The sequence below is a fragment of the Suricata suricatta genome, chromosome 5 (genome assembly GCF_006229205.1).
Source record: "Suricata suricatta isolate VVHF042 chromosome 5, meerkat_22Aug2017_6uvM2_HiC, whole genome shotgun sequence".
NCBI classification, from domain to species: Eukaryota; Metazoa; Chordata; class Mammalia; order Carnivora; family Herpestidae; genus Suricata; species Suricata suricatta.
The window spans coordinates 115,054,917-115,078,147 of NC_043704.1; the positions used below are offsets into that span (position 1 = coordinate 115,054,917).

Genomic DNA, 23,231 nt, shown 5'->3' on the forward strand with positions numbered 1-23,231 from the left:
ATATCTTGCAACTTCAACATTAGTAATTCATGCCATCCACGACAACTGACTTGGGGAGCAAAATCTTCATGGTTACCTGGTCACCTGCATTTACAAAGATGAGCTGTCTATTTGAGGTTCTGGTGCTTTCTTTTTCCCCTCAGTATGCAATACAGTTGAATATCACCAGTATGTTTCCATTAACTTTGCAAGGTTATTGAAGGCTTGTATTTTCAAATGCCTCTGATTCATTAAATTCAATCAAAAATGAAAACACAGATTTATTTATTACATAAATAGTTAGGAATAATCTACTTCCTGCTTATTTGTTTTTGGGGGAGAGAACGTGAAAAAATCCCAAGAGAAAAATAATACTGAAGTTCAAACATTTTCAAAATATAAAATATAACATTTAGAACGGTAAGGAATTTACACAGGATAGAAAAATGTATCATAAATAACAGAAAAATGTATCATAGACTCTGGCAAGAAGTTTTCTAGGAACTAGAGAAATAGAATAGTTCTGATATGATAGTGAGTGCAAAGGCATATATTCCAAGAACAAAAAACACTAAGTGAAAATAAGACTCTTAAAATGAGGCTTCCTTCCTGGTTTTTATTATTTTTAAATTGTTCCTTCAGCCACCAAGATATACTATGGTTTCTGAGTAGTGCTGACCTTTGGTGATAGCTTTGTCTCCCCCTGGTGTCCAAAGTGATACAATACATCACTCTGGAAAGCTGACGCTCCCTTCCTCTGTTATTTGTAAGCCGACAGGAAGTAGACAGACACCTTCTGAAGTTTTATGCATGCTGTGTTTTTTCTTCTTGCTGCAACAAGAAAAGCCTTTCTTTTAACCTGGCTGCCTTTGAAGAAGTGACTCAGACATCCTCATGGCCTGTAAAGGTAAGAGTAAATAGAACCAGCTAATAAATTTTTCCTTATTTATGACTAAAAATATGCAGTTGTAAGGATGTTACAATCAGTGAGATTGATACTTTAAAACCTGTCACTTATCACTTTTGACCACTGGAATTTTTAACTTCAAGGAGCGTGTTCCATTAAAATTAAAAACAAAAAACCTACTACCTGATTGAATGTAAAAGTTAAGATATAAACAATGTTTTAGTTATCATGAATATAAACATGGTGAATTAATGAGAAAAGCTGCACAGCAGAATTTACAAGGGCAATATTTAATGCCAAACACAAGGACAGGCTGATATTCCAAGTTTAAAGGGATTTGTAGAAAACTTTTCACACGTAAGTTAAAAAGTGTTAGAGTTCAATATTTTTAAGTTTCCTATTTGTTGTTTAAAATGTGTGATATACTCATTTATTATAAAGAATTCAATATGTGTTATTGGTAAATTCTAATAAATTTAATGGACTAAAAGAGTAAATATTTCTGAGCAAAAATCTTCCAAAACTTCTTTGATAGTAAATTATATATAAAAAAGCAAACAGAAAATAGCTAATTTAAATAAGCAGATTAATTAGGGATTTTGTAGGAGAAGCTGGGAATTTTCTCAAGTCCTTAAATGTGTATAAATATCATTAGTGCTGTTTTACTTTAGATAACTTCTCAAAAGACAAGAGATGAGGATTTTTTTAAGTCATGAGTTTCAATCTCACTAAAAACACTTGTGAAATTATATAAATTGAAATTATAATGTGTTTTTATTCCAATATCAGAACACACCATTAAACTCTAGCCTATAGTAAGTTTTAGTATGAAGCATGATGATTAATATAATTGGTAGACACCTTCTACACTAATCACAAATAGGATAACAGAGTCCACCAATTTTAAATATCCTAAATTAAATTAATGAGGCATTCAAAGAAGCACATATGCTTATTTGCTTTCTTTATCAAGATACACTTTTGGGTGCTATTTAATATGGAACAGAAAAGGTAATCTTTTCATTGTCCTTCAACATTTAATGTACACCAGTCCCTGAGTATCACAGGGAAAGCTCAAAAAATTGTAAAATATAGACATGAAACAACAAAATCATGAATTTTAATATATGTGTGCCTCATTTTTATACTTGAAGATAAACTAAAAAAAAAATCTTGACAAGACTTTTCTTTCATTGAAGACTGACACTAACACTTAATCCAAAACACTTCATCCCTTTAGAAGAGTTGCAGCAACAACAGGAGCCTGTAAGGTAAAGAGTTGCAGAGTATGTGAAATATTTATAAGCTAGTTATACATTTTTAAAAGAGTAGATAGAAATTCAAAGCCAGATAGAAATTCAAAGGAGTTCCTTCTTTATCTGGTGGTCTGAGTCTTTGAAGAAACTTGTGACTGGAAAGCAATAGTAAGATCAAAATATGGTTAATCTACCAAAAAAACAGTGATGTTCAGTAATGATAAAGACTCATGACGCGACTTAGAGGCAAAACTTCAGATGGAAAACCAACACTCCTGCAACCTACTCCAAATAGCACATGAAGTGGGCAAAGCATCTTTTAGACACTCTGTTCTATTTAAAAGAAATGAAAATGAAGCTTCCTTTTGAATTCAGAAATCTGGGTTGAGAGAGCAAGTCAGATTATCATCATTACTTAAAACATTCTGGTTGCCAGGGGCGCCAGGGTGGCTCCGTCGGTTAAGCGTCCGACTTCTGCTCAGGTCATGATCTCACAGTTTGTGTGTTCAAGTCCCACATCAGGCTCTGTGATGACAGCTGGGAGCCTGGAACCTTTGGATTCTGTGTCTTCCTTTCTCTCTCCCCCTCCCCTGCTCACACTCTGTCTCTCCCCTCAAAATAAATAAACAGTAAAAAAAAAAAAAATTTGGTAGACAGTTTTCTTCAAATATGTTGCAGGACATTATGTATAACATCATGGATGTACTCTGGCCCATGAGCTGTAGAGGCAATTATTATTTTCCCAGGGAGTGCAAGGTCATTGATAGTTCACACATTCCGTGGGCAGTTCAATCAGCCCGAAGGACAGTCTGAATACTAGATGCCATTAGCACTGAAGAAATATTTGTGTGGTCAGGAGTCCCATGGTCTAGTATAAATAAACACAGTTTAAGAACAATTTTGTCCCAAATTTTTAAGTTTGAGGAAAACAGGAGTTTCCAGGATAATCTAAACTGAACAGGAGATATCTCTAAAAGCTGCTCCAATATGAACTGAAATCCCAGAAAAGGAAGCAAGTGGTGATCCCAACTGAGACTCCACTCAGACTTTGGATATGATCTTGCCCTGGGTCCCAAATACACTACTGCTTCTGGACCTGCTATGAGATCTAAGGACCCAAAGACCTCGGTACAGCCAAGGTCTGTGTACAGCCACTTGCAAGTCACTTAATCAATAGTCTGCATTTTGTCACAGCAAACATAGCTTACAAGATAAAATGGGAGTCGTTTGCTAATCTTTCTAATAAAATTGATGAAAGAATCTAATAATCTTCTGCAAGCTATTATTAGAAATTGATCCCTTGGGTTCAGTTGAGCCTGGGTGGCTCAATCGGTTAAGTGTCCAACTTTGGCTTAGGTCATGATCTCACGGTTTATGGGGTCAAACCCCACATCAGGCTTTGCGCTGGAGACTGCCTCAGATCCTCTGTTTCCTTCTCTCTCTCTGCCCCATCCCCAGCTCGCTCTCTCGCTCTCTCTCTCTCTCTCTCTCTCTCCCAAATGTTGAGAGAGTAATGTTTAAGTAAACATTAAAAACATTTTAAAAATTGATTGCTATATATGGTTTTTTTTTTAGAAAAAAATAGAAGGATAACATGTGTAAAGTGCATAAAGGGCACCGAACTTAAGTACATTATTTTTTTAAGTGGGCTCCACCCCAGTGTGAAGCCCAACATAGGGCTTAAATTCCCAACTGTGAGATCAAGACCTGAGCTGAGATCCAGAGTCAGAATCTCACCGGACTGAGCCACCCAGGTGCCCCAGGTTCATGATGTTTTACATAAAGAGCACTTGTGACCAACAAAATTAAGATATAGAACATTTCTGACACTTCATAAAGTTCCCTTTCTGGCCATAGTCCTGCACCTCCACATTCAGGATGAACTTGTATTTGCAATTTTATCATGATGAACTACTTTTCCCTACATCACAATTTTGCCTCTATTTTTCTCTGAAAGCCAATGACAACAGTGCTTTTGGCACTAAGCCGAAGAAAGGGTTGTTTGCTCTGTGTTACTATTTCCAGTTGATACTGCTATATTGGCCATTAGCTCCTCTCCCAAATCTGACATGGTGTTACACAGTCTTCCTCCCACTTTTTACTGCTTGAAGTTCCATTCAAGCCACTTTCTCAAGAGCAAAAGGAATGAGGACATTAGTCTATATGTTTTTTGTCTGGCCCGAGTGGAGAAGTACAGGGTTAGCCTTGTGGGAAGCAAACTGCTATATATCATTGGTATGGGGCTCCATTTTAATGAGGCCAAATGACAAGTTTGTTTCCACCCTGTCCTAACCCTAAAGCATGCCCAAATTCTAAATGTACAAACTTAAACACCTATCTTCATCTATTCTTAAAACCTGAAGGTTAAATAAATATATGAATCACCGGGCAATTGTTCCTCATTAACATCATGTGTATACACAGCCTTAATGAGCCTATCATTACTAGAAACAGTTTATGTCAATGTTCAAAGGATCACTCATTGGATGCCCATGTTCCTTCACCAGTTTATTGTTATTTTTTAATCCCTCTCCGACAACTCATTCACGCTGTGCTTGAATTCTCTTAATAGTGGAGAACTTTCTATTTCCAAAGGAAACTCAGTACTTCATTCAAATTTATTTTTTAGAGATTCAAAGGATTCTAAAAAATACACCCCCTCATACATACAACTTACATGAATTTGGTATCAGTGCTGAAGAAAGACCATTCTAATCTACTGAAAAATATATAGATGTCACTCCAACGTTAATTTATGTTCAGTGAGAGTACTTATTCAAATCTGCATGCAGCTGTTTTAAATTTCTTCCTTAGAGTAGACCAGAACAATTTTTCTTGTCCTTCCCATTCATCTATCTTTAAAAGTGTCAATAATTTGTTTTCATAATGGCCCCTCTAATATTTGAACATAACTATCATGAATCTTGATCCACACCTATGCTTAAACTAAGACAGCATAGTATTGTCAGACTAAATGGATGCATTTGTGAGAACTTCAATAATTTATGGATTAATAAACATGAAAGGTAAAATCTCTGATAATCTTTGGGAAAAAAATGATATCCAATTAGGGAGTAATCTAAGTGGCGGTCATGTGAAAAGGAAAAGGAAAAATAGTAGAAAGGCTGTAATTTAAATTTTTTTGAAAAAGAAGACTTTTTCATGTATTACTAGGGCATATACATAATATTACAAAAGTTCCCGACTAATTCAGCAAATCTCTAAATTTTAAGCTAACAGGTAAGTAAAATGGTAACATTTTTGCCTAGCAATAATATAGAAAACAAGTGATTCTCTAAAAAACTCAAAGTCAAACATTATAGAATTCTGTATTATTTTATCTTTTGTAATACTAGGTAAGCTACAAAAGGATTCACATTGTCAAAAATTTGGGGATGTTTTATTACAAAGTACTGAGAAATCAAAGCTTCATTAGATATTATATACCCTTAAGCTCATAAATTAGTTTTAGAATTTAGTAAATAGAATTAAATCACTAGTTCTCAAAGTATATGGTCAGAGGAGCAGAAGGAATTAGCTCACCTGGAAACAATAGAAATGGAAATTCTGAAGCCTCATCCCCACCCCCAACTCCTGAAGCAGAAACTCCAGAATGGGGCTCAGGAATTTGTAGTTGAACAAGCCTTCCAGGCTGTTCTGGTACAGCCAAAAGAATAAGCACCTGAATCAAACCTAGTAATCACAGAAGGCTTGACTGATTAACAGTGATAAAATAGCCTCAGCAATTACAAGATACCCTCATAATATTTGGAGAAGCGAGACTATGCCTTGAAACTCATAATTATGATTCAAAACTTATGTCTAAGGTTATCCTTTTAAGGAGTAAAGAATATCTAGTTCCCTTATCATTTCACTTTGGAGTTTATAATTTTTCAACTCTGAACAGAAGTTTCACTTGCCTCCCAAAAATGTGTTTTGGAAATCATTTATTTTGCCCAAATTATCCAACATTTTTCTCACAACCACTACTAGCAGGCTTCCACATTCCTTTTCCTCTGGTTTAGAGGGTAAGTAATGGCAACAGTAAATAGGGAAAATGCGGGAAAGGGTAGTAGAGAGAGGAGGCAGGAGATCATTGGTCCTCTGAATTCAGAAGTCACAGATACTATGAGAAAAATTAATGACATGGCCTACATTTAAATATGGACTGAGATTTTCATTCTCTTACAGATGCACAGAACCAAAGAAGTAGAGGTCTGCCTGGCTTTCTTCCTGGAGCTCCAGACCCTGACCGCAGCTTTCACCTCTCACCTCCCAATCCAGGGAACCAAGTTCTCCCTCCGCTGGCCAGCCTCCCTCCTGGGCTAGAATATTTAAGACAGGTGTTTATCTATTTCTACACGTTTGTCTCTTGAAATTACTACAAACTTGGTTTCTTGCTTTTCAACTGATGGGGTTTTGGGATGATGGGGGTTCAGAGCTGATGGCCAAGAAAGAATTCTTGAAAATGGCTTTGGTGCAAAAAGGTGGTTTTATTAAAGTGTGGTGACGGGACCCTCAGGCAGAGAAAGATCTGCACTTGGGGTTGTGATGGTTAACTAACTATACACCTCCATATTAGGAGGGAGTTAGGGATAGAGTAAATCACTAATTTAGAAGCAAGGTTTTCAGGACCTTGAGGGGCCAGCTGCTGTTAGGAAAACGCCTTTTATTACGTTTAGTAAAACCTCAGTCATGAGACTCTTCAGGTGTATATCCAGGAGCCATCAGCTTGGAGTATGACTGCCAGCATATATTTTGGGGAAGCTGAGAGAAAGGTAGCTTCCAAAGGACTTTTTATATGTTAAAGTAGACTGACAGGATCCTAGAGGCTCCGGATAATGTTAAGTCAAGATTCCCTTTTGCCCCCAGCGAAGTGTCATCATCAAGGAAGCTGAGCTTCTACAGGGAGTTCCCTCTGCTAGTTTCAAGGGCTTCTCAGTGGGCTGTAGGCAGTAAGGGAATTTAATTTTCCATTTGCCTTAGTTTCCCACATCACCATAGCAAGTACCTAAGTCCCCTTCCCTTTGTTCTTGGGTAGCGAGGAGTGTCCGAAAAATATCCAGCATATTCCACATGGGGGGGGGGGGGGGTATAGCTTGTATTTGCCCTTAGCTTGCATTATGCCCCCTTATCATCAACCAAGGTTGAAGGACTTCAACAAATAACCTATTGGAGTGAGAAAAACATTATAAATCATGAAATTATGGGGAAGAACTTATTTCTATCATTTGGAAAGAAATTTGTTCTCTTTTATTTCCATTTCTATTTTTCTTATTCATTTCGCACAGTGATGACACTGAGCATTTTTGATACAGCTGTTTGGCACATTTATCCTCCTTCTGCTCATTGCTCAAGGTATAAGCAAATGTATCCTCAAGGAATTGTCTAACATGTCTAGTCACCTACAGCTATTTAATTAAAGAATATTTATTGAGTACTTGCTATGATCAAGACATATAAAAAGTATAAAACCTTGTCCCTCTCACCCAAATACTCTGTAACCTAACTGGCATACAAAAAGTGTTAACAAAGAGTGCAAGGCGATGTACTTAAGCCAAATAAACACACAGTTGTAATGTGTGCAGGTGCATAGAGCAGAGAAAGGTTGTTAAGGATCTAAGTACTCAAAAGAGACTTCCATAATGATCTGAGAATTCAGTGTCTTCAACTGAACCTCAAAAGATGACTATAAATCCAAGGGAAAGCAAGTCACCACATTAACATCATTGTCTTGGGTCCTGTTGCATCTTCAGGCCGATTTCATTAAAAAGATCATATTACTATTAGATCTTTGGACTATTAGTCATTGGATGGTAAGCAGTGATTAAAACCGTATAATAAATCAATCAAAAAATACCATCATCTGAATTATGTGGCACACAAAGATAAAATACATTTTTATATATTAGTGTTGCTTTTGTATCTTATCCTATGAAAGATCAGAAATACACTGATATTGAGATGTCAGCACATCTGCTGCAATTTTCAGCTTGTTTGGCATTCTTTCAAACTATAAAGTCTATCTCCTTTATCAAAATCAAATCTCTGTGTTAATTCCCTAAAGGTACAAGAGATTTCTGTTATGCCTGATAGGGTTTAAGCTGCGTGCAGCATATGTTCCTGGGAAAATGTTTGTAATTGCAGATGCCTTCTCCAGAAACCCACTGGCAGACAAATGTACTACAGAGACCGGAGAGCTCAGGGAGATATGTAAAAAAGCTGGAAAAGCTAACCTACCATCTTCCATCTGCAGAAAGGATCAGCTGTAATAGCTGACTAGAGTTGATTAACTGCTGCAAGCTGTTTGGGAATGTTGTCAGACAAGGTTTTGCCAAGTATAAAAGTGATATACCAGTGCCAGAGGGCTGAGGTTTGATGATCACATATGGTCATCACATATTCTTCTTCCATCCGTGAATGATGACACACCCGGAGCCAGATGCTTGACATGAATACATTTTTTTTACATTCCATAAATAGAGATATGAACCCATTGGCTTCAGTTCTAAAATGAAGTCAATTTTCCTTACCTATATCTTTGGTGATCTGTTTCAGAAAACAAAAATATGCCACAGATTGGTGAATATTTTACTTCAAAGGGAAAGATAAGTTACTCACTTTGTACTAAAAGAACGTTTACTCACTTTAAAGCAGTGTACTTAAACAGGGTAAATGACCATTTTATACCACAAGTCTGGAAAATTATATATATACAATGTACAATATATATATATACAATGTACAATGTATATATATACACAATGAATTTTTATGTGTTACATTCTATCTAAAAGCTACAAGAATTGAATAAAATCATGAACATTTGGAAACAGTAAATTCTTCAGTAAACAGGAAAATACACAAAATCCTTCTAAATTAAAAAAAATCACAGTAAAAATTTAAAAATGCATCTATTCTCTTTTAATCAAGTCCATCCAATGACTAATAAAAATTATTGTTATTTCCATTAACAGTTTGAAAATAAACTTTCAGATATGTATATAAATATCTAAATGCATCCATACACCTGTACACATGTGTATACATAGATGTGTATATACTATGTATATATACATGTTGGCTATATGTGTATACATTTATGTTGTTCATGTAGAGCTAAACCTAAAAATAAAATGAATAGATTATCCCTCTGGATTAACATGTTCATAATAGGAAATATCATTTATACTACTAGTGTCAAAACAAGGGATATTTATTATAATTTAGTCACCTATAGGTAAGAGTAGTGAGTTAAGTCTACAAAGACATGTATAGATCCTATTTATTTGGAAGTATATATACTAAATGGAATCACTGATACCTGTAAACCTGATAACTTATACATAAAAATTTATTAAGCTATATATCCAAGGCTGTTGTTAGGCTTCCATCTTATGGCTTTCATACCTGAGTGCTTCACTTGCCCAGACACCTGAATACATGATCCAATCTGTTTAAAGTTTCCAAGAATTCCTAGTCCACCAAATAATAGCAAAGAGTAGAAAGGCTCATTTGGAGCATAGTTTATAAGTGACCTAGCACTAGTTAAAGGAAACTGCAAGAACAAAACAAGACCCTCGAATCCAGGTGTTCGCCCACAGAGACAGACCAAGTCAAATGTTATTACAGAGATTGGAGTGAGTGTAAGGGTAGAGAAAATAGGAAGGAAAGGTATTCAGAAGTTCCACAGCCTCACTTAAGAATTGTTTACCTCGGTTCCTAAGATTCGTTTAGTGATGCCAGTACAACAACAGAGTAGAAATTATGTCAAATTTGGTAGCAGCACAATGTAGGTTCAAGACCCAGCCCAACCATTTACAAGCTCTGTGATGCTGGGCAAACTACTTAATCTCTCTGGGATTGTTTCCTCCAGGTTGAATGAAATGATGCCTATGTCTCTAAGTTCTTGTGAGGATTACATCACACACTATGTCAAACTATCTACTACAAGGACCTCCTCATGGTAGCCATTAAATAAACAACTGCTATTATTAGAAAGCAGAGAGGTAGAACTTACCTTTCCAATGTGGAATGGATCTCAGTTGATAGTCTCTAAATTTCAAGACTAAAACTTGATCCATGGCACCAAAATTAAAGTTCTAAATTCAAACCTTAGTCTTGCCCCCAAAATTCTTCCCCATCCCTAACTTGCCTTTAATGGATCCACCCCTAAATATTTAATTGTGGATATCCTTTGTGACCTTTCTCTCAACTCTCCATTTTCCTCAAAAGAAGGGAACAGACTAATGATAGTACATTATGAAAGACTGATTCTAATATTTAAAATTTTCCATAATTGTGAAAATAGGTTTTAGAATATCTTAAATCATAAATTGTTTATGGAAAATAGTTTTTGTAAACCTTAAAAAACAAGAGGCCCTGTGCACTCTTTTACTAATAATAAAATTTAAATAGAGGACATTTAGTTTTACCTGTACCTCAGAATATACAAGGAGAATGAAGGAAATAATGTAACGTCAAATTTTCTGGACTTGTGGTACCCAATCATACCAGATATTACTAATGATTATTTCAGTTTAAGCATTACCAGTGAGTTTATTAATGTGAAAGGAGAATAAAGTGAAGAAAAGTTAGAGGTAAAAAAAAAAAAGTGTTAGAAAAGACAATGGTCTTCAGGGTTCACTAGTTTACCTCAGTAAAAATTCATTCTAACAATATATTTGAATATTTCCTTTAAAGTTTGCATTGTATACTTTTTAATATAGCCATTTCTCAACTATCTGTGGATACTTTATCTCTGTAAATTAACTTCATTTTTAATTACATAAAGCAACTTTTATTATATCAGCTATTAGTGGCATAACTTATTCTGCTTAAATATTCTGTTGGCATCAGCAGGATTTCTGTTTTTTGTTTTCTAATCCAAAGGAAGGTGTGAGTGAGAATAATTTATAAAATAATCTCTCTCAGCTTTAACAAAGACATTTTATCTCTATGAGGAATAAGTTGAGAGTGAAAGAGAAGTTAGTCAGAGTGGAAAGGAGAGGTCAAGTCATTGATGTTTTATTTCATTCCCTTAAAAAATGAATTTTAAACGTTTTTAGGCATCATTATTTGGAGACTGTTTTAAAATCTTCTCCAAGTATTGTTTCCAAGAGTTACTCCTTTATCCCTTTATCACAGAAAGAACACAAAGTTAACCACAGTTATTCTTATTCTTGGCATTTCTGTCTTGGAATTTTCAGGGCTCTTAATTTTTTAAAATTTTTACTTGAGGGGCACCTAGGTGGCTCAGCTGGTTAAGCTTCCGACTTCAGCTCAGGTCATGATCTCATGGTTTGTGGGTTCAAGCCCCACATCGGGCTCTGTGCTGACCACCAGCTCAGAGCCTGGAGCCTGCCTTCAGATTCTGTGTCTCCCTCTCTCTCTGTCCCTCCCCTATTCACGCTCTGTCTCTCAAAAATAAATAAGTGCAAAAAAACAAAAAAAAATTAAAAATTTTACTTGAATAAAAAATATTTTTCATTATAAAATGTAAGCTGTTTTTAACCATTTCCCTTGTAGAGAACATGGAAATTAATGATGTCATGTGATAAACAGATTAATGATAATATCTCCAAAGGTTTTCAAAGTGTGATGTAACATTCTTTATTTCTTTTATGTCATTCTTTAACAGTTAGACCTGATAATTATACACCAGCAGGTGGAGCTTCTTGGAAGTAAGTATATTATATTCTATACTTATTAAAACCATGAAAAATATTTTAGGCTTCAAAATTTTTATTATATTTAATATCTTATAAACAATAATGTTATGTTGATGATAAAATTAGAATAAAAAAGATTAGTGCCTGGGTGGCTCAGTTGGTTGCAACCGACTTTGGCTCAAGTCATGATCCCACAGTTCATGAGTTCGAGCCCTGTGTTGGACTCTCTGCTGACACCTCAGTGCCTGGAACCTATTTCAGATTCTGTGTCCTCCTCTCTCTCTGCTCTTCTGCCTCCTTGTCTCTCAAAAATTAATAAACATTAACATTTTTTGAAAGAAGATCAGTATTCCACTGTTTAAAATAAATATTTGAAGTAAACTGTTAGTCTGATATAGGTAAACCTAAAAGCATGAACTCTCCAAGTCTTTGGTAATACTGTTCAGGAATCTAACATTTTTATCTTGAAATAATAAAAGATTTCATCATTTCCATGCTTGGTAACAATTTATATTTTCTTAATAATTTCAAAAATGGAAATCAAGGGGCACCTGGGTGGCTCAGTCGGTTAAGCATCCAACTTCGGCTCAGGTCATGATCTCACAGTTTGTGGGCTCGAGCCCCACATCGGGCTCTGTGCTGACAGCTAGCTCAGAGCCTGGAGCCTGCTTCACATTCTGTGTCTCCCTCTCTGTCTGACCCTCCCCTGCTCAGACTGTCTCTCTTTCTCTCTAAAATAAATAAAAAACAGTACAAAAATTTTTTTAAATAAACAGAAATCAAGGTTGAGACTAAGTAACAAAAACCTATTCTATTCTTGAAACTAATAACACCCTATATGTTAACTAACTGGAATTTAAATAAAAACTGAAAATGAAAATGACAAATAAATCAATAACAAAAACGCACTGAACAAAATTCGATGTTTTATCATTTGCCAGTGATTCATCAAATGGCATGTTATTTAACAGTACACGGATTTTCAAAGATGACTGACTTAATTCAAATTAATTATTTTTGTCCTTAATATTCTTCATCTAAAATATGTCAAAATCGGGGCGCCTGGTTGGCTCAGTCGGTTAAGTCTCCGGCTTAGGCTCAGGTCAGATCTCACGTTCGGTGGGTTCGAGCCCCGCGTCAGGCTCTGTGCTGACAGCTAGCTCAGAGCCTGGAGGCTGCCTCCGGTTCTGTGTCTCCTTCTCTCTCTGCCCCTCCCCCTCTCATGCTCTGTCTCTCTCTGTGTCAAAAATAAATTAAAAAAAAAAAACATTAAAAAAAATTTTTTTAATAAATAAATAAATAAATAAATAAATAAAATATGTCAAAACTGTAACACATAGATAGCAGGATAGCTCGCAGCTGTAGATATACTGCCAAATAGATTTTAAACAAAATCATTACTATGCTGTGAGTCGTCCCAGTAAATTCCACAGCAGTGATAGAATTATTATTTGAGGATTCTATTCTTTACAGCCTTGCTTCCTTAGTTGAAAAGTGGAACTACATATTCCCAGTAAGTCATCTATCTGAAATCGAAAGTTAATCATTGCACAGCTTTGCTGTCAATTTACTTTGATTTCCATAGCTAAGTCCTTAAAGTTTAGAGCATAGAAGTAGATTTGGGTAAAGAAGATACCACATACTTAATAATTAGTTACTGATTTTCTTTTAATAACACTACCCCTTTTACTTATTTAAAGATTTGAGGGGCGCCTGGGTGGCTCAGTTGGTTAAGCCTCCAACTTCGTCACAGGTCATGATCTCATGTTCGTGGGTTCGAGCCCCGCATCAGGCTCTGTGCTGGTAGCTCAGAGCCTGGAGCCTGCTTCAGACTCTGCATCTCCCTCTCTCTCTGCCCCTCCCCCACTCATGCTCTGTCTCTCTCTGTCTCAAAAATAAAACATTTTAAAAAATTTTTGATACTAGGCAATAGCACTGTTTTATTTTTTTCTCTCTCCCAAAGTGATACTTGGCACAGAGACCTCCAACAAATATGAGATTAAAAACAGTTTGGGACAAAGAATTTACTTTGCAGTGGAGGAAAGCATCTGCTTCAATCGTACTTTCTGTTCCACGCTTCGAGCTTGCACTCTGAAGGTCATGGATAACTCAGGTCGGGAGGTGATTACAGTAAACAGGCCCCTGAGGTGTAACAGCTGCTGGTGTCCTTGCTACCTGCAAGAGGTTAGTCACTGGCTCTGGGTGTACTTTCGTCTTTCTTTGTTTGAAAAGGTTGGCAATGGTTTATTTAACAAATGGCATTCTTCTGGAGCTATAAGGCAATTCACCTATCAGTTGCCCTGTTAGGGTCCAAATAGCTTAAGGATTATGATTCACTGGTGTTTGGTTTTGTTTTGTTTTTTTTCCCCCATCCAAAAACTACAGTGGCTTTCATTTCGTTAATTGGTAGACAGTTCATGCATTATGTAAATGGGACACATCCTCCTGAATCTTTATATTAGCCACATAATTGGAATATCTATGAGTTCCACTATTAAGCAAATCTACCCTTGGTGTTCTCTAAGTGGAGCAAAGTTGAGGAAGTACTAAGTAATACTAAAATCTTTCAAGGTGTTCTCTTAGTTAGGTATTAACTTTAGTACAGAATCTCACATTCCATTCATCCATTTATGACAAACTTCAGACTTTGGCAAAGACAATGTTATTGTTCTGAAGGGAATCATTTCCTTATTTTATTTTAATATATAATAGATTTTCATCATTATCTAATAGATCTGTAATAACTTTCACTGACATAATGCAACTTAAGTTGATATGGAGCCTTAACTTATTTTGATGTCTTTGATATCATAACATCTCTATGAGCTAGAAAGAATAGGTTTTACTCACTCTCCACATTTAGCAATTGAGGAAATAGGGCTTCGAGAGTGGAGGTAACTTATAATCACACATCCAGGAAATATCATGAATGGGGCTTGATCCAGGTATCCTTATTCAAGCCCAAGTTTCTCTACTGTGCATCTATGTAAAAGTACTCTACTTAGCACAATGAAAAATAAATATTAACATGGATGGGGTTAATTAGGGAAGTTTCTGGAATATATACTGAAGCTAATTCTACAACTATTTATAGGCAATTACCTGGCAAAGTAATAAAATGGCTAAGGTACTCATACATGGTATCCAAGAATTTCCATCCTCCTACTAAGAATATTTAAGATCTAATATGCTCTAAGATAGTATAGTCAGTATAATATATACATTTGAATGTTTCTGATAATTGATGTTTTATTTCATAATAGTCCAATGTCACATAAGTTAAAAATAAGATGTATTTGATACCCTTAACAATTTTTTAAAATTTGGTCAAAATCAAGCGAATTATTTTAAATGTGAGCCCAGAACAAATCTATATAATTCTTTCTTTTCAGTGGTTTTTGTTTGTTTTGTTTTAGTTTAGTTTAAGTGTAGTTGACATACAATGTTACATTAGTTTCAGGTATACAATTTAGTGATTTGACAAGTCAAATCTATATAATTCTAGGCACTCTTGTTGAAACCACTTTTGTTGATCCAAAAGCACTAGAAACATACACATATGACTATGAATTTAATAAATAAAAAAAGAAGGAAAACAAGATTATAAGGAGTTGGTTTGATTTAAAAGCAAACAATTGTCACTATTTTTACCCACCTCTCGCTTATTGCACAACAGACTTGGTTTGACTATATAAACATGTTGAAATACAATATGATGAAAAATAAATTAAGAGAATGAAGGTAATGGGGTATAGTACTAAGTAAAGCCTAAAAATGCAATTATGAGTCTATCACACTTTGGAAGAAGTGAAACAAATCAAATTGGTGTGTAAAACTGTAACTTCACAAGAAGCATTTGTTTATAATTGAACACAGAGAAGCTAGAAGTTGACAGCCTGAAGGGCAAACAATCATGAATAGTTAACAACTGGTAAGTGAGGGTTAAAAATAGATGTGGGTTGTGTAGCACATGAGAGGGAGTGGATTGGAAATACCTCACAGGAAACAGTGCTTGACCAATTGCCACACACAGAACAGAATGGCAAGGAAGTCGATGTCCGAGAGTCAGAAGACAGTTCTGGGATCGGTTCTCTTTAGGGAAATTAAGATCAAAGACTTGAATTTTTAGTGAATAATGCCCAACAAATACCTATACAATGAAATTCTTTGTTTCTATAAAATATGGAAAAAATCCACTGCCATGCTTCCTTAGAAGCAGATACTTGGAATATTTTGTAGAATGCAAAAAAAATTTATAGAAGTTACTGTTAGAAGGAAATTGATTTGCTCTAAAATTAAAATATAATAACCGTAGAAAAACCTTATTTTATTATTCTCTGCTTGCAGTTAGAAATCCAAGCCCCTCCTGGTACTGTAGTTGGTTACGTTGCACAGAAGTGGGACCCCTTTCTGCCTAAATTCACAATCCAAAATGCAAACAAAGAAGATATTTTGAAAATCAGTGGTCCTTGTGCAACATGTGGCTGTTTTGGCGATGTGGATTTTGAGGTACGGCTGACAGAGTGAAGGAAGTTTTCACTTAGGTCCTGATTGTTTGCAACATGATTCAATGTTAAAATATTCAAATCATGAAATATATCTGAAATAAATTTAGAAAATAATAGATTTGTGAAGTAATGGAATAAGCCCGTATTGTGTGTGCCCATTAGAACTCATAATTTCCGAGATACTAAGTTCAAGTTAAAAAAAACACTAAGGAGCACCTGGGGGGCTCAGTTGGTGTAGCATCAGGTCAGGATCTCATGGTTCCTGAGTTTGAACCCTAAGTCGGGCTCTGCACTGATAGTGCTGAGCGGGCTTGAGATCCTTTGTCTCCCTCTCTCTCTGCCCCTCCCCCACTCTCATTCTCTCCCTCTCTCAAAAATAAATAAACATAAAAGATAATAAGAAAATAAAACTAAAGAACCTACAAAAACTTTTTTGATTTATGTGGAATTATAGCACCCATGGTATAAAGCAAATATATATTAGAGTAGAATCACCCTAGGGGCACCTGGGTGGCTCAGTCAGTTAAGCATCCGACTTCGGCTCAGGTCATGATCTCACCCTTTGTAGGTTCGAGCCCCATATTGAGCTCTGTACTGGCAGCTCAGAGCCTGGATCCTGCTTCAGATTCTGTGTCTCTTCTCTCTCTGTCCCTCCCCCACTCATGCTCTGTTTCTGTCTCAATAATAAACAAAAACATTTTTAAAAAATTTAAAAAGAGTAGAATCACCCTAAATTATATCATCTTTCCTACAGCTCCAACATACCCTACTTCAGACCTCATCTAAGAAGTACATTCCATTAAAACATCAATCATTTAAAAGCTATGATCAGAAGACTTGCCAAGTTCATTTTATAAAACAATCTACATTGACATAAACATTTTTGCATAAATTCAATGTTAAAAAAACGATAGGTAGTTGCAAACTCAATTGTGACAATATGAACTACGTTAACTGCTTTTCCTATAAATACCTTTCAGGCAAAGGAGAGCAGATTTAAAGTGTCTATTTATTATTCATCCCTTCCTTCACTCATACATTCATGTATATCCCAGCTAGGACATTCAATTTAAGGAACTTTGGGGAACACTATTTACCTAGAACATGATGGAAATTTTATAAAATGAACTGTTCTAACTCCACCCCACTCCAAAAGGACTTGGCATGCTTTCTGAAGACTAAAAGATAAAATGCCCTATGCCCTCAGATTGATAAATAAAAAGTTTTAGTAAAGGTATATAGATATCCTAAGTAACCTTCTCTATTTCTATCTTTTCACACTATACATAAAGTGAAAATTTATATTGAATCCTTTCAGCCTTTGAATGGGAAACAGGGCAAGCAAATGAACAGTTGATAAAGTTTAACTGTAGACTTCTGGATGAGAAAGACTATAGATTTTTGATGTCAAATTAGTCTGAATTTCCTGTGTGCTACATTTGCCCAGAGGATTTTTTTTTTTTTTTTAGTGAAAAAGAGGACTTAGGTTTAGTTATGAAGGAATGACCAAGTAAATTTTGGAGTATAATATAAAAATGAGATTAAGCAAGGGCTGATAATATTTAAATGTTAGTAATTCTAAAATCTTAACAACAAAAATTTAAAGTTTACAAATTGTATTTAGAAATGAATTTCTTCTAAAAATCTTTTCTCAAAAATCTTTACCAAAAATTTTTTTCTTTTTTGTTGTTATTGAAGAATTCAGTTTTTTTTAAGTTTTCTTAATATTTTTATTTATTTTTGAGAGAGACAGAGACAGTGTGAGTAGGGGAGGGCCAGAGAGAGAGGGAGATACAGAATCCGAAGCAGGCTCCAGGCTCTGAGCTAGTTGTCAGCACAAAGCCCGATATGGGGCTCCTACCCATGAACCCTGAGATCATGACCTGACCTGAAGTCAGACACTCAACCAACTGAGCCAGCCAGGCGCCCCTGAAGAACTCAGGTTTAAAATCTGGACTTTAGGTAATCAAATTACCTTCAAGCTTAGACCTAGTAATTGAGACTGTGTACCTGCTGCCATCTTGTGGTAGCCTGGCCTTAATTATTTATTGCTATTATTTTCTCAATCCGCATACAAAAAGCAAGAAAAGAAAAAGGAATTATGATAGATCACAAAACTGTCAGAAAAGCAAAGTTCCTGAACAGTAAACTGTAAAGTTAAATCTACAAACTAATGCTCATATACAGGAATGAATGACATGGAATTGTCATTTACAGATGATGAATAAAATAATTCATATCTCTCTTGAAGCAAACATACTAAGATACGTAAAGCCATCCATTTCACCTTCAAATTTAACGTCTCTTATTTTCTTTTCAAAGGTGAAGACCATTAATGAAAAACTTACAATTGGGAAGATTTCAAAGTACTGGTCAGGATTTGTAAATGACGTCTTTACCAATGCTGACAACTTTGGAATTCATGTTCCCACAGATTTAGATGTGACAGTCAAGGCAGCAATGATTGGTGCTTGTTTTCTCTTTGTAAGTATGGTCTTTTTAAAATGTATTTCTTATTTTGGAGAGAGATAATGTATGAGTGGGGGAGAAGGGCAGAGAGAGAGAGAGAGAGAGAGAGAGAGAGACTGAGAGAATCTTAAGCAGGCTCCAGGCTTAGTGTGGAGCTCAACTCGGGACTCGATCCCACAACCCTGCATCCAAATCAAGAGTCTGACACTTGACCAAGTGAGCCACCCAGATACCCCTGTAAGTATGGTCTTGATGAGTGATTTATTTCTCATCTATTCCTTGTTAATCACTATGGAGCCAATCTCATTTTACACAGCACCACATTTATCCCAAGGAGGCTTATGCATAGAAAACTAATTTGAGACCAAATCTTCAAAAGTCAAAATTTAGGAGTCTGCATTTCTAATAGACAGCCCTTCTCCACTGATCCTCACACACGATCTTCCTCAACAATTGGTGCCCTGTCAGGGTTGGGTGACTCAGTTGGTTATTAATCTTGGACTTTGGCTCAGGTCATGATCTTGCAGGTTCCTGAGTTTGAGCTCTATGTCAGGCTCTGTGCTGACAGCTCAGAACCTGGACCTGCTTCGGATCTGGTTCTCCCTCTCTCTGCCCCTTCCCTGCTCATGTTCTGTCTTTCTCTCTCAAATATAAATAAACATTTTAAAAAATTAAAGAAAAAAAAAAGAAGTGGAGCCCTGTCACATCCTACTCATCGTTTCTTCAAAAATTTAGTTAACCCTTCTCTTTCCATTTCAATTTAGAATTTTGGCTCATTTTCACGTTCACTGAAAAAATATGTAAATATCACATTTATCCTGGGTAAATTTCAGGACTGTTTCATTGTTTAACAATGAACTAACTGACATTCAGAATATGAAAAGTACAGTTTTCTTCCCCTCCAACATGAACATGGATACATGAATTCACAGGGATGAGTTAATATTTAACAGTTACCATTATTACAAAGATATTACGTCTTTGTCCTTTCTTTCCAACTTATAATTGCATTAAAAATACCTTCTTCCTGGTGTGGAGATTGGTGATAGAACAGAAGTCAAGTAACACCTATGCCAAATGTTTGGCCCTTTCCTGTTCCCAGTTTTTCCTCCAATATCTCCCTCACTACTTACCACTGTCAGTGCTCTCACAATAACTCATGAAAATTTAAAATAAACCTATATTCTTCATTTCATATTTTGTTTTCTTCAGGGTTTTAGGATCCTACATCTTATGGTTATATTAACGTGTGCTGCTGTGGGGGAAAAATGGCTCTATCTACTCAGTCTTTTCTAAAGACACTTGGGAAGTAAATTACCTAAAAATAGGAGTGCCTGGGTGGCTCAGTCAGTTAAGCTCCGACTTTGGCTCAGGTCATGATCTCATGGTTCATGAGTTTGAGCCCCACATCCAGCTCTCTGCTCTTAGCTCAGAGTCTGGAGCCGGCTTTAGAGTCTGTATCTCTCCTCTCGGCCCCTCCCCTACTCATGCTCAGTCTCTCTCAATAAATAAGTAAATAAAGAAAAACATTAAAAAACAATTTTTAAAAATTACCTAAAAATAATTCCCTAGTGACATTACTGAGATATACGTTAGGTTTAATACAGAAGACATGTTTTTCCAAAAATTTAACATTGATTCCCTAATATTTGTAGGGGGGAGAATTCATATATGTAGAGGGTTAGTTTTTATACTAAGTAGTCACTTACACTCAATTCCCATTTGCATCTACAAATCTAACCAATTCCAGTCAATCTTGCCTATGACCTAATATTTCTTCCATTGCTTTTTCTCCTCTATCCACTTGACAGGACTTTTAATTTGCCACTTCCTGCTCACCTTTCCCATTTTTGATCATTCAGCACTTCAACACCAATCCTTCCAAACATGCACATATATGCACACATACTCACACACACAGAAACAGATACATACATACACACCCTTTCCCCAAAACCTTCATTTGGCCTTTCTGAAAAATAGTCATCTTGGAGCACCTGGGTGACTCAGTCAGTTAAGCATCTGACTGCTGATTGCGGCTCAGGTCATGAACTCATGAACCGTAGTTCAAGTCCCACATTAGTCTGTGTGCTGACAGTGTGAAGTCTGCTTGAGATTCTCGGTCTCCTTTTTTCTCTGTCCCTCCCCTGCTCATGCTCTTTCTCTTTCAAAATAGATAAATATATATTTTTAAAATTTTTTAAATAAAAAATAAATGATCTTTAATCTGCCCTACTCACTTAATATTATTTAATAAACAGTAAAATGTACTGTCAACAATTCATTACTATAAATTTGAGAAGCACTGACCCAGATAACACCCCAATAACCTGAAAAGATAACTTTTTAACTCCATTGTCTCAGGGAGAAACATAGTTACTGAGAATATTTAATGCTCCCATCCATTTCCTTACTTTTCCTTTTTACCATAATATTAAAAATATTTGCACTTTTTTGGCCAATATAGCTTTTAAAACAATTTCTCACATGTATTAGATAAACACATAGATATAAGATAAATTACTTATTTCTACATATAATTTGATAGGAAAAATTACATTGTTAAGTTTTAACATTTTTAAAATGTTTTTATTTATTTTTGAGAGAGAGACAGAGAGCAAGCAGGGGAGGGGCAGAGAGAGAGGGAGACACAGAATCTAAAGCAGGCTCTAGGCTCTGAGCTGTCAGCACAGAGCCCAACACGGGGCTCAAACTCCTGAACTATGAGATCATGACCTGCGCAGAAGTCAGACACTTAACCAAATGAGTCACCCAGGCACCCCATGTTTTTAAGTTTTAAATACTGTGTCCATTTTATTACCTTGTGTTGAGGAAGAGACCATAAGAAAGCAGCTGGTATAAGAATCCCTGATCCAAGCAGATTCACAAGTACTACCTAATTTTTGGTCTTCTCTGGTTTGAGGCTACCACTCTACAACCCATAGGGCTAATTACCCTTCCCAAGTTCCCTCTGGTATAGTTTTCAGTACTTCCTCAGATGACTACCGTTTACTAAGCACATAGTCCATGAGGATGTATCTAATACTTGTCTATTACAAAGTCATGCACTGACATAGAATGTCCTGCAATTGAAGTCTGCACTGTCTTGATCGCTTACAATTTTGACAGATGATACTCTGCTGATTCAGATAAGATTTCTGAGTAACTTGTCCTCTGAAAACTTGACATGTAAGTGTCACGAAGCTTGAAACTTTTTTATTTTCCTCTTACTGATAAATCACATGCTGCTAGAACACCACTGGGAAACATAATTTGCTTTATATAATTAAAGCTCATGCGTGAGACTCCTGATCTTAATTGTTGCCTTTTTGTAACTTCACTCCTACTCAGTTTATTTATTTGTAGGATTTTATGTTCTTTGAACATTCACTGGCTGGCTTATAACAAGCAAGATGACAAAAACGATCAAGTATGCATGAACAGGTTTCAGTAAGTAAAGTTTAAATGATATTTTTCCCTTTGAAGATGTCTATATTTGACGCTGTCTAACTCTTTTTCATTTTCTTCTAGAAATCCCCTGGGCTCTGGATTTCATTTCTGAATGGTTTGCATATTTGTTTTTTTTTTTTTGTAACAAATGTTAATTATTACATTTATTAAAACATAATGTAATGAAGCAATTATCTGGTTATAAATGCCTGTTAGCTAAAGAAAAGACTACTGGCCTGAGCACAGGGTTGCTTTGAGAGATTGTCATTCTTTTTAATCCTTTTGAAGTTGTTGCATGGGTAAGCATGAAAGATGAGAACTAAGGCTTGCAGCATTGCTGATGAAAGTTCAATGTTTAGAGAGCACTTTGAAGTTTTTCTGGTACTAAGGCTGGTTACTAATCAAAAGGACTGGATTTCTAAAATAGTTTTTCATAAATAGTCTTTTGACTTTGTTTATTAATCTTATTATAGTGAGATATTTTTACTTTATATCAGAAAAGCTAAAAGTTGGATAAAAATATGTTTAAAATGAGGTGGAAGATAGATGAAATCGATTTGTTCTAGTGGTAAGGAGCTAATGTTTCCAGAAGGAAGCTCATATTTACAAACCCAAGCATGGTGTAAATACATACCCACACCAGAGACTTAAATAAGCACATAAACAGACTTTTAAGTTAGTACAAGCAGTTGTATAGAGCAGGAAATTTATCTATTGCAGTAACAGTTCAATCAGGAAAGGAATCTAGCTAGGACTCTGAAAAAATTCTTAATTCCAGGACTTAAAAATAAGTAATAAAAATAAATAAATAAAACTTTAATACGTGAGGCAAATGCAGAAGTCAGAGCACATTAATTAATGCCTTCTACATTAGTGTTTTTGGAGTCCTCTAGAAAACTCCATCTAGTTATCCACTCATTTCCAAAGCCCACACAAATTTTTAGAATTAATTCCTTTTTTAGGAATGACGATAGTTTCCCCTTTTCAAAAG

General features: G+C 35.7%; 1 protein-coding gene across 1 annotated transcript; it reads left to right on the forward strand.

The window, feature by feature from the left end:
- The first annotated feature begins 757 nt into the window (after positions 1-757).
- PLSCR5 (phospholipid scramblase family member 5) lies at positions 758-22,392 on the forward strand. The gene is made up of 8 exons (XM_029940806.1): positions 758-886; positions 6,334-6,485; positions 11,783-11,825; positions 13,777-13,997; positions 16,161-16,322; positions 18,644-18,805; positions 22,157-22,240; positions 22,322-22,392. Exons 1-7 carry the CDS (start codon positions 874-876, stop codon positions 22,193-22,195), a joined length of 792 nt encoding a protein of 263 aa, XP_029796666.1. The 5' UTR covers positions 758-873; the 3' UTR covers positions 22,196-22,240; positions 22,322-22,392.
- The last annotated feature ends 839 nt before the right edge of the window (positions 22,393-23,231 follow it).

What these genes read in the sequence shown, in the direction of transcription:
- PLSCR5 (XM_029940806.1), top strand. An exon ending in GGCTAGAATATTTAAGACAG is followed by an intron (nt 6,486 to 11,782) that starts GTGTTTATCTAT and finishes ATTCTTTAACAG; the next exon opens with TTAGACCTGATAATTATACA. An exon ending in TTGGCGATGTGGATTTTGAG is followed by an intron (nt 16,323 to 18,643) that starts GTACGGCTGACA and finishes TTCTTTTCAAAG; the next exon opens with GTGAAGACCATTAATGAAAA.